This window comes from Montipora foliosa, chromosome 3, assembly GCF_036669935.1.
Source record: "Montipora foliosa isolate CH-2021 chromosome 3, ASM3666993v2, whole genome shotgun sequence".
NCBI lineage: Eukaryota > Metazoa > Cnidaria > Anthozoa > Scleractinia > Acroporidae > Montipora > Montipora foliosa.
The window spans coordinates 60,288,560-60,301,059 of record NC_090871.1 but is presented as its reverse complement, the minus strand read 5'-3'; the positions used below and the strand labels follow the sequence as shown (position 1 = coordinate 60,301,059).

Genomic DNA, 12,500 nt, shown 5'->3' with positions numbered 1-12,500 from the left:
AGTTCCCATGATTTTAGGAGCATATGAACGTTTTCCATGTACCTGAACCGCGGAATGCATAATATCTGACCTGCTAATCGCCCTTTCTCGCAGTCGGAGACTGAATTACTAAGGGAGCAGCTCAACGAGGTCGGACCGAAGGAGTTGTGCTGCCGGGTAGGCGCTCGGCCCCTGAACACGACCCATAGATGACCTCGGAGCACAGCTCCACAGCCTGATAGAATAGGCCGGGAGTCGATTTTGAGGAGGGAGGAAAACCAGAGTACCCGGAGAAAAACCCTCGGAGTCAGATTGAGATCGACTGAAACTCAGCCCACATACATCCCGAGCCAGAGTTGAACCCGGGTCACAGAGGTGGGAGGTACGGTTGATGACCACTAAACCACCCTGACTCCGGAAGTCAGGAAGATCATCGCAGATAAGCAACTTAAAAAGCAAGCTTGAACGGGATTCGAACCCATGACAACGCGAGCAAATGCAGCCCAATCGCAAGGTCATGGGTTCGAATTCCCGGTTTGACGATAACTCAGCACTTGTGGCAGGCAGAGAGGTGGCTTTGAGAGTGTTTTTCAGCAGTTCTGTGAACATTTCCAGAATACACTGAGCTTTAATTCACAAAGAGATCCATATTGCTTTACATCTGTTGATCATTTTTCTAAAAAAATTATGCCTCGTAGATAACTCGAGAAATCCGTCGTTTTGTTTCGGTAGGCCATCGGTCTCACTTCGCGCTCCGGAAAGCCGCACTGACTTAGGCCCGATTCAGACGCCGTACTTTTCACGAGCCGAACTTAAGGACGCTGCCCACTGATTCAAAGGCAGTTTTGCGCGGTTTACTGACTATGCGGGAAAAGCAGATCTTAACAAGTGTTATTGAAATCCAAAAAGAAAATTGGGGGTAAACACGCATTTTTCGAAGATTTAATCAACAATATTTGTAAAAAGTTTTAAAATACAAAGCAATGCATGGCGTTCTTTTCCAAATTGAAGCTTAATTATCTCTGAAAAATGCATGGTTCCCCCCAAATTTCTTTTTAGATACCAAGAGCACTTGCTAAGTTCTGCTTTCTCCCCATGGTTTCGAACCGCGCAAAAATATCGCTGTAGTAATAAGCATCACCCATTGGAAATCCCAGTATCTCGAGATGCGCAGAACGTATGCGCAATAACAAAAGTAGGCACCGTTTGAAGTCCGGCGTCTGAATCGGGCCTTACAGACAAACGAAATTACTTAAAAAGCCTACTACATTGCGATTATGATGTCACAGCGACAGTAACCAAAAGTGGTATGCATCTCACATGAAAACGTATTGGTGTGAGGGGCGCAAACTGAACAGGTCTAAGCATTGGAACAAGCGCCTCTGCTCCATGTTAGTATAGCCCACCAAACTACCTAACCACGTCAAACGTACAAGTGGACACATGGCAGCTGCTAAAAGCAAATCTTGCAGTGACCTCATAAACTTGATTCGATTAATATTTAATTGTTAAAGGGTATTTAAAAAGTCCAAAGCAACCATTATATTTCAAGACGGCGGCGAACAGTGAAGGATTTAAGGTGCTACTATGATCGAAAAATCAGTTCCTTCTGTCTTCAGATTTTGAAAGTACGTTTGCTTAACACCTAACTGGCAAAAATTTTAAGCTTTGATTTTCATCCAAAGGCTGTTTACTTTGAGTGTAAGTTTTGGATTTCACGTCCGCCATTACTCCCGTTCAAAACTGTTCGATTGGACCTCAGAGGGTTGGATCTAGGGATAAGTGACGTCATTTACTCACTAGCTTAAAATTTCTGCTCGTAAATGCAGCTTGTTATATGTAACACACGAGTTCAAAAGTCTGAAAGCCCGAAACTCCCGCGCTGCATATTAGTTGAACCGCGTACACACGCATTGCATTTTTAAAGTAGCGAGTCTTTGACGTCATTTACTCCTCGATCCAGCTCTCTCTCAAGATTTTAAAGTTAGTACTGGCGGACTATTAAAAAGAAAAATTCCATTTAAAATAAACAAGTGTCTTTTTTAATTCAAGGCTTAAAACTTGGGTTGCTTACAGTTTAGTTACGGACGGTGCCTACTAATTCAAAGGTATTTTTGCGCGGTTTACTGAATATGCGGAAAAAGCAGATCTTAACAAGTGTTATTAAAATCCCAAAAGAAAATTAGGGGTAACCACGCATTTTTCGAAGATAATTAATTAACAATATTTGTAAAAAGTTTTTAAATACAAAGCAATGTATGGCGTTCTTTTCCAAATTAAAGCTTAATTATCTCTGAAAAATGCGTGGTTACCCCCAATTTTCTTTTTGGATACCAAGAACACTTGCTAAGTACTACTTTCTCCGCATAGTTTTGAACCACGCAAAAAAAATCCCTGTATTAATAAGCACTACCCATAGGAAATCCTAGTATCTCGAGATGCGCAGAACGTATGCGCAATAACAATAGTAGGCACCGCTTAACATAGTTTTGAAATTCAAAGAAAAAGAAGAATTGCTTTTTTGGTCACAGTAGCACTTAAATCTGCATGGGGCCGTAGGTTCTTTGTAAACCGTATCAATGCAGTACTTACTCTTGTCTCTTAGATTGCGTTTCACAAGCGCAAAGTATCGTGGGCGATACACATAACAGGGGTACATCGTTCTCCTTGTTTGACCTGCCACTCCGACGCTGACCACTACAAACTGCGTTAGAAAGAAGAAATCAACAGAGCCATCTTAAGCTGTATGAGGAGGAGCAAGTCACAACTGATTTTGCTTTCACTCCAGAGGGATGAAAATGTGGTGAAAAAGTTATAAAGCAAGCAATTCCAAAATTACTGTCGACTGTTAATTGTAAAACCGATATTTTCAGTCAACCACAACGAACACAAACTGTCCAGAGAACAAACTTAGTTTTCAAGTTTTATTTATTTACAAGAAACAGTTTAAGTTGTTACTAGGCTGGCTTGCAAATAGCGAGAAGCTAATCGTGGCAAGCCAGACTGTACACGAAATTATTTAGACAATTTTTTTTATGAGGTTAAACGAAGTTTAACCAAGTAAACAACTAGGAGCGACTGCAGCCAATTGGTCAGTGGTTTTAGTATACTGGCGCATGCGTGGTATACCTCGTGCTTTGGGCTGTATCGCTTACTTATCAGTGTGGCGGGAAGTAGGAGCATTGTGTGTGGAGCGTTTAGCGGTTTTTGTTTCCTATATACAGTCTTCATTCCGTAGATGTGTTCAAAACTGCTTTCCTGTTAGTCAGGATTCCTTTTAGGTCCAGTTACGGGTTTGTTTTGGGGGAAACGCAACTTCGGGCGAACTTGCGATCGAGTTGGGATAGCCGCCATGTTGGATTCTTGTAGCTTTATTTTTGGGCAACGTCAGTTCACGCAGCTTCAGTAAGCATTTCCTACCATCGAGCTCTTATGCAGTGCCCCGCTTCTTATTGCATAAAGCCATTCACGACCACGCGGAATTTGCTTGGGCGCTGCGGTCGTACATCACGGCGTGACCTTTGGCCATCTCCGATCCCCGTGCAAGAATCACCTGGCGGGAAGCTTGTCTTCGACCTTGGACAGCGTATCCTTTGCACAGTTTCATATGGGACAGGGCATTTCATGCATTTGGACTTAAGCGCTAACTAGCTCAGTTGTTAGGTGGCGTAGCGTCAATTTTAGCGTCTCGCTCGAATTCTGTCAGGCTTTTAGCGTCATGGCCGCGTCATAGGCTCTCTGATGCTTGGTTGTAGTTTGTTTCTAGTTTTGCTTTGGGCCATGAACTCGAATATAAGCATCTGTTATTTAGCTGGGCCACACGTACAACGTACACTTGTCTGGTAATATTATTGATACTACTATTGCTATTATCAAGAGGCTTAGGCCGTTGGTATATTAAGTGACGTGCATTGGAGTTTGCTTTATTTATGTATCGGCGTGGCGTTAGCGTGTATTTTTCCCTTTTCATTTGCTAGCATGTTGCGTGGACTTGTTTTGTACAGTTTTATGTAATTATGTAGTTTAATATAATCACTTAGTTTACGAGGAGCAAGCGTTATACTTCTGTGCATTGATGTTTAGGGTTGCGTTCCACCTTAGAGTTGCATTGCGTTGTAGGGAAAGCAGACTTAGCCCCAGTTCAGACGTCGTGCTTCTGCCGTGCCGAACTTAATTGCAATTTGGTTCGACTGTAGCACGGTAGGGAAACAACTCAGACGCCGTGCCAAAGTCGAACCAAATTCAGGCTTTACTGATGCCTCGTAACAATTCTTCTCCTAACTCCCCGTGGGAACTCAATCTCGCCAAATACATTAATATAATTTATGAATTTTGTTTGGCGCGACACAAGCACGACGTTTGAATCAATGCCGTGCCAAAGTCGTGTAGCACGGCAGAGCCTAAGGCCCAGTTCAAACGTCGTGCTTCTGCCGTGTCGAACTAAATTCAGGAATTAAGTTCGACAAAAGCACGGGAGAAGCACGGCGTCTGAATCAAACTTTTGAATTAAGTTCGGCAAGCAATTAAGTTCGACAAGCTCTGCCGTGCTACACGACTTTGGCACGGCATTGATTCAAACGTCGTGCTTGTGTCGCGCCAAACAAAATTCATAAATTATATTAATGTATTTGGCGAGAATGAGTTCCCAGGGGGAGTTAGGAGAAGAATTGTTACGAGGCATCAGTAAAGCCTGAATTTGGTTCGACGTTGGCACGGCGTCTGAATCAGAGTTGTTTCCCTACCGTGCTACAGTCGAACCAAATTGCAATTAAGTTCGGCACGGCAGAAGCACGACGTCTGAACTGGGCCTTAGTGATTTTAATTTAGTTTGACTATGTTTTACGAGGGAAACAGAGGGAGGGGGTTCTTTTTCAGTATCAACTACTAGATTTTGGAATTCCCTTCCTAGAGATATAATTTTTCTATACTTATTTGCATATTATTACATTATACCTTTTAGACTGTTTTAGATATATTTATATTTAATTGTAGGAGGGCCACAAGTTTATCAGCCTTAGCTGTTACGTGCTCACCCTCTTAAAATAAAGTTGGTTGTTATTGCGTGGCGTTGTATTCCTTTCTTTTTTTTTTTTTTTGTATTGCGTGGCGTTATACTCCTTTTTTTGTGTATTGCATGGCGTTATATTCTATTTTTTTTTTGTATTGCGTGGCGTTATATTCCTTTTATATATTTATATATTTACTTTTTGTATTGCGAGGCGTTATATTAATTTTTTTTTTTTTTTTTGTATTGCGTGGTGTTATACTCCTTTTTTCTTGTATTGCCTTTTTTTTTTGTAATTGTAGGAGGGCCACAAGTTTATCAGCCTTAGCTGTTACGTGCTCACCCTCGTAAAATAAAGTTGGTTGTTGTTATCGCGTGGCGTTGTATTCCTTTTTTTTTGTATTGCGTGGCGTTATACTCCTTTTTTTGTGTGTGTATTGCGTGGCGTCATATTCTTTTTTTTTTTTGTATTGCGTGGCGTTATACTCCTTTTTTTTTTTGTATTGCGTGGCGTTATATTCTATTTTTTTTTGTATTGCGTGGCGTTATACTCCTTTTTTTTTGTGTGTATTGCGTGGCGTTGTATTCCTTTTTTTTTGTATTGCGTGGCGTTATATTCGAATTTTTTTTTTTTTTTGTATTGTGTGGCGTGGTATTCTTACGTTGTTTAGGGTTGCATTGGGTCTTAGCGTTGCGTCGCTTTGTATTCTCAGCGTTGTTTCGCGTTGCATTGCGTAGCGTTGTATTCTTAGCGTTGTTATCATTGCATTGCGTCTTAGCGTTGCATTGCGTTGTATTCTCAGCGTTGTTAGCGTTGCGCTGTATTCTTAGCGTTGTTGTCTAGTGTGCGTTGTTTCCCCAGTCCACTTCCGCCCCATTACACCCCTATCTGCAGGATGAGCAGTCAGCAGCTCCAGTTGCTAGGCGGTCTTTTAGAAACGGTCAGCGGTCTACACATCTCGCATGCGCCACAGTGGTATGTCACTATGTGGTTAGCGGAGCGGTTAGTTGCTGGTTGTTTGGGATTGCATTCCCCCCTCCCTCCCCCCTCTTTATATATATATACCTATATATATGTATCTTGGCAGTTGGGGGTTGGTGTAGTCTTGCAGGGTTGCAGTCTTGTCAGCTCATTTTATATGCCAGTTGTTAGGGGTTGGGTTGCTGGCCAACGGCACGTTAGTTCTGGGCACCTGATCTCCACTTGCGCCAACTGTTGTTAAACGGGGTTAACAACAAGAGCGCTTGTGTTCCCTTGAGGGTCTTGAGGGAATTGTTATGCACACGTCTATGCGTACGCCTCGTCGGCATTCCTTCAGGCTAGTGGTGTCTCATGAAGCACTGGTGCCAGGGCATCCGTCAGGGGTCTGCTTTCCCTTGCATTTTGCTATGTTCATTCCTGTAGCCGTGCCAGTGCTGTCAGCGGTCTTCTGTTATCCCCAGGTGCATGGGTGCTTCCTGTTTGTTGTAGTGCCTGTGTTTCCTGGAGGGTCTACGGGATTTGTATGCACGCATGCCAGTGCACACGCCTGTGTCTACTTTCCTCCGTGCCAGCAGGGTTTTGCTAGGCGCTTGTGCTAGTGCATCAGTCAGGGGTGTGCTTTCCTGTGCATTTTCCTGTGTTTGTTTGTGCCCTGCGCCAGTGCATGCTGTCTGCTCACATTGGTAGGCCTGTGCAGTTGGGGGGGGGTCTTCTGTTGTCCACCTGTACGTGGATCCCTCATGTATGTTGTGGTGTTTGTGTTCCCTGGAGGGTCCACGGAACTCTCTGCACACACGCCAGACCATACGTTTTATGTCTCCTTTCCTTCCGGCCAGCAGGGTTTCGCTAGGCCCTTGAGCCAGTGCATCAGTCCGGGGTTTTGTATTTTCTTCTATGTTTGTTTGTGCACCGGTGCCAGTGCATGCTTTTAGCTCACTTTGGTAGACCTGTGCAGTGTGGGGTCGTCTGTTGTCCACCTGCACGTGGATCCCTCGTGTTTGTTGTACATTTGTGTTTCCCATAGAGTCTGTGGAATTGTTATGCACACGCGCCAGTGAATCCACTGATGTCAGCATTCCTTCATGTCAGCAGTGTTTTGTGCAACACGTGCGCTGGTGCATTCATCAGGGGTCTGGGTTCCCTTGCATTCTGCCGAGTTCGTTCGTGCCGCTGAGCCAGTGCACGCTTATAGCCCGCATTGATAGGCCTGTGCAGTTGGCGGTCTTTCGTTGTCCACATGGGTGTGGATCCCTCTTTTCGTGTAGCTTGTTTGTTTCCCGAAGGGTCTGCGGACTTGTTATGTACACGCACCAATCAGTGTAGGTCTGCCTTCCCATGCATTTTGCTGTGTTCTGTCGTGCACCTGCGCCAGTGCATGCCTTGAGCTTATGTTAGTACCCTGTGCAGTTGGCAGTCTTTTGGGATCCACCTGCATGGGGATCCCTCGTGTGCGTTGTAGCGTTGTACGAATTGTGATGCACACATGCCATACACCTATATAAGTGTTCCTTCGTGCCAGCAGTGTTTTATGAGGCGTCGGTCAGGGGTCTGCATTCCCTTGCATTTCACTATGTTTGTTCATGTAGCTGCGCCTGTGCATGCCTTTCAGCTAGCATTGGTTAACCTGTGCCTTCCACGGTCTGCTGTTGTCCACTTGTGCATGGATCCCTCGGGTTGGTTGTAGTTTCTGGGTTGTTCTGGCAGTTTGCGGTTAGCACATTGCAATGGTCTAGGCTGTTAGCGTGGTCATGAGCAGTTCTTTGGTTGTTGGGTGCCGTCGGATGTGGGCGATTCGGGGCTCTTGCTTAGGGGCCATGAGCCCCTCTCTCTGAGCCATATAGGCTCGGAGGTCCTCCGGCTGGGCGTGGGGGCTCATGGCTGGGTTGTCAGGTTTTGCCAGCCATCGGTGCAGTCTCCATCTTGGAGCTGGCTGCCAATAGTGGAAGCTCCAGGATGTTTCGGGCACCCAACCTCCAAAGAGCGACGATGTTGTTTATTATTATTACATACAACAACAACATGTAAACATTACTCTTTGTGCTTTCAAATATTTGGAAAGTAGAAGAATTTAGGAGAAAAAGAGATGAAAGCAGTCTAGGTAAAAGAACAATATGTAAAGAGGAAAACTACAGACTATACTTAACCTCAGTTGGAAATTTAATTTTTCATCTTGCTAATTGAGAAAGAGTTTTCAGTTTCTAGAATTTCAATTAGTTTTGTTCTAATAGTTTTCTTAAAACAATTCCTGGATACGTTCTTGAGACTAGTTGGTATCCCATTCCAGATTTTAACACCCACACGTGAAAATGCCTTACTTTGAACACATAAATTACAAGAGTAGATGGGTACCTTGTAGTGGGATGTCTCCAAGATCAAGGATTCTTCTCAGCCGTCCTATCAAAGTGCCATAGAAGGAAACGTGCCATTTCTCAAACACATGATATCCTTCAACTCTAGGAGGGATTCTAAAATGAGAAACACGTGAAATGTGATTACCTACGCAGGACCGGAAGACAAATAGACTCACGGCGTTGGAGTCATTCACTTCTTAAAGTGATTACGCATGCTCACCTCAAGGCAAACTGACACCATCCAAGAGGCAACGCATACCGACAAGGTGGATCACCGCTGACAGCATAACGCTTTTCACCGCGAGCTTCGTGACAAGCTTGACAATAACAAACATTTGACTTGCAATCACCATTAAAATATTCATCTGAAAACGAAAATTAACACAGGTATTTTTCCAGTGAAAAGATCAAAGGGGAATAAAATCAAAGGCCTTGCTCTCGCTAACCTGGTATGGCTAAACTTGCACGGAATCTGTCACACAACTGCCTGTAATCACACGGACCTTTGCTGCGCTCACCTAGGAAATAAACCAAGCCGAACATTTTTTTAAACATTCAGCGTGTTATTTTTGATAAAGATGGCTGACAGTCAAACAAACTGTCAACGCTAAATCACTTTCTTTTGGGATATGTTAAAAGAACCAGAAAATTATTTTATCGGTTTCGCTAGCCTAATATACGGGACTTTAAGCAAAGACGACGGCTACGGAAAAGAACGCCACAAAGCAAGACTCTTATTGGTTAAAGATGGCTATACGGCAACAACAACAAAGCCACAAAAAACGAGTATTTAACAATTATTCCATGAGCGCGGGTTGGATATATATGAGTTGGCTATAACCAGTCTCATATCCAACAAGCGCGAATGGAATAATTGTTTTATTAAATTCCTTCAACTCCAAAAATTTGGAAGTACGAAATACGAGCGAAAAAAGCGAGAAATTCCGAGCGAAATCGAAAAAAACTTGATGAGAACTGATGCGATGTTGTGTAATACCTGGTGGTCAGACAGACGCAGGCTCATCACAAAAACATTTCTTACCTTTTCGCGTACTTGTAAACGTCGGAATTGATCCAAACTTTCCACAAAAACGTTTTTTTTTTTTTGCTTTATTCAGAGAGAAATTTCGGTTTCTGGCGAAACAAATTTAGTTTAGCAACGCTTAGCGCAATCGTTTACCATATAAGGTCAAACTAAGGTGTATGAGCTGATAACCGAGCTTGAGTGAACCAATCAGAGCACAAGAAATGCATTAACCGAGGTTGCGAATTTAATATTATTGGTTAAAAAGGAAAAAATAATCGTGCTGCACGTGCGGCACGAATTTCAGTACCTTTTTTTCAGTTTGCCGTAATCCACAAAACAACGTGAAATCACCAAAATAGGGAGCTTAAGCTCGCGCCTTTTTGAGACGCGGATGGTAAGCGGAAAGGAACATTTGGCGTCCCAGGACAATGGTGTCCCCAAGAGTTTTATACTAATCATCTCTAATGGAGAAAAGATACTTGGCGATGTAAATGTAGTTGTGTGAAGACAAGTCAAAAGGGAAAACAGCTCACTTCCGGTTGCCGTCCGCGTCTCAAAAACACGTGTGCTGAAGTTCCTTAATAGGGAGCTTAAGCACGCGCGTTTTTGAGACGCGGGCGGCAACCGGAAGTGAGCTGTTTTCCCTTTTAACTTGTTTTAACACAATCAAATTTACATTGCTGAGTATTTTTTCTCCATTAGAGATGATTAGTTTAAAAATCTTGGAGACACCACTGTCCTGGCACGCGAAATGTTCTCTTCCGGTTGACGTCCGCGTCTCAAAAACGCGCGTGCTTAAGCTCCCTAATGTTACGTTTTGACGACCACGCAAGCATAAAACGATGAAACATTCATTTTCTATTTTCACTTTAAAACCGTTCGTACCCATCAAGATACAGGATAGTTCGCCCATATTGTACCACCTGAACAAGATTGAATAATCGCGAAATACATACGATGGTACTAAGTTAACCGTTTGGAGTGACGTTTTCGTTGAGCTTACCGTTGTATTTCCTTAAATTTCCTAACAATATGTTACGCCTCTTTCTCTTCTTCTCGACACTTGATATACCGAGAGTTGAAATTTAACACATTCAAGAACGAGAGGTTACACACTGTAACTGGAAGTTAAATATAAAAAAAACTTGAACCCCAAAACTGTGATAAACTCTATGCTAACGCATGATGCTCACGATTAAAATCAGCAAAACAGTAAAACTAAACTAGAATTGCTGAAGTTCGTTATAGAATTACCAAACACAGAGACAAATTTCAGTTAAAATTAAACGTCCAGGGCCCGGTTGTTCAAAAGCCGATTAACGCTAATCCCAGATTAACAATTAACCAAGGATCCCAAATGTTGATCAACGCTGATATTCGGCAAAACTTTACATTAAAAGATGTTAATCTTGAAAAGCAAAATTAAGCAAAAGAAACTTTCAGCAAAAAGTTGAAAACGTGAAACTAAAGTTTACGCCAATCCTGGATTAATTTTTATCGGCTTTCGAACAACCGGGCCCAGCTAACAAAGAATCTTACTCAAACTTCTCTCAGCCCTTGTTTCTTCCAAACATACGCGCTCACGATCCCCATAATCGGCTGTCACGATAGACACTTCCTCACAGCACCCATACAAATCGAGAACTGCGAATCGTCTGGCAGGGATGGCCTGGGCAATAGGTCCCAGATCCTCTCCGTTTATGAGCAAGTGTAAACGGCTTTTTTTGTCAATCAGTACTCCAAGTGTATCTCCTTCTTGAAGGCTGTCCAGACTGCGTCGTAAGTTATCGTTTACCTACAGACCGCATAACGAAACCAGGTAGCACCAAATTTTACTGCTTTACTTTAATTGAACTCAGCGTGTCAATTTCTTTCACTGAGAACTTGCACTTGCAAATCGTAGACTGCAAAACAGTCGTATTTTTTGCGAACCAAAGCGACGCGGTAAATATTTAAACGACACGCCCTCGCGCGCTTCACACGCGAGGATCACGCTTACGGCGCTTCGCGCCTTCCGAAAATGGGAGAAAACGACTGTTTTGCAGTCTATCAAATCGAGATTGAAAGAACATTCAACATTTCGAGGAAATTGCATTTATGTCCAGAAATGCAGGAAATTAGATGCAACACCTGTCCCGTTGCTGCTTATTTCCACTGATACTTTAATGAGTTTGAGTTTACAGTTAAAAAACAAGAGAAAAAATAACAGTCCTTGAACAGGATCTGACAATCCCTAGCTTACAAGGAAGTCACCGCGAGTAATAAATTAATGAACTAATTGACAAATTAAAACGTGAGGGAATATACGTGAGGATATGTACATTTTGTGACGTTAATCTTCCAAGAAACATTTGATGCTAAAGATGGAAAAAAAGATGGGAAAAAGATGGGTAGAAGAGTAAGGGGACATTTCGTGACGCTAATAGGCCAGTTCCGAGTTTCTGTCTGCCTCCTCTTCAAAGCGAGTCTAAGTTTTTCTCATGAAAATTTTTTTTCATTTTAATGTTAAAGACCTAATTACCATCACAAAAACTTCGCACTTAGACTCGCTTTGAAGAAGAGGCAGACATGAACTCGGACTCGGAAATGGCCAATTAGAGTCGGCGTATATCTAATTACTCGCATTTCTGGAGAGTGTTTGCCCTCCAATGAACATTTTTTTATAAAATAAATAACGCTAAAAAAGTACTGACGATGCACAGGCTAAGATTCCCCGCTAGCACAGGTCTCTTCTCCTTTTGCTTTCGCTGGGCTGACGAATACGGGAAAAGAGACTTCTGCCATTGGTCGAAACTCACTTTGATCCAACCGCTGTCCACAACCTTGGACGGCACTCTTCAATTGCACGCCCCATGACATGTCTGCTGACTGTCACTTGAGCCTGCTGTGTCCCGCGCATTCCTTTAAAGCAATTCCGCTGTTGTTAAGTGAGCCCACACAACAAAGTTTTTTTCGTGAGGATTCGGTTGTCAAGTAACCGCCGCGCATGCTCAACACAGTAAGCTTCGACCCCATGGCAGAGGTGTCTTTTCCCGTACTCGTCAGCTCAGCGAACGCAAAAGAAAAGGGACCCCTACTGGCAGGGAAAGGTTATGAGGAGATAGCGGACAATTTGATGGCGGATGGGAAACACCATGAAATGCAAGCAAATGTGCA

At 43.1% G+C, this 12,500-nt stretch overlaps 1 protein-coding gene across 2 annotated transcripts in view; it reads right to left on the bottom strand.

Annotated features, from left to right (window-relative positions):
* LOC137997846 (neuralized-like protein 4) overlaps positions 1-12,500 on the bottom strand; it is a 41,815-nt gene that overhangs the window by 2,625 nt on the left and 26,690 nt on the right. For both annotated transcript variants that reach the window (XM_068844138.1, XM_068844139.1), the window contains exons 19-23: positions 10,884-11,139; positions 8,764-8,835; positions 8,538-8,682; positions 8,316-8,431; positions 2,572-2,683 (exon numbers count right to left, since the gene is read on the bottom strand). In XM_068844138.1, coding sequence (XP_068700239.1) covers positions 2,572-2,683; positions 8,316-8,431; positions 8,538-8,682; positions 8,764-8,835; positions 10,884-11,139 — 701 coding nt within the window. The remainder of the gene's footprint in view (positions 1-2,571; positions 2,684-8,315; positions 8,432-8,537; positions 8,683-8,763; positions 8,836-10,883; positions 11,140-12,500) is intronic.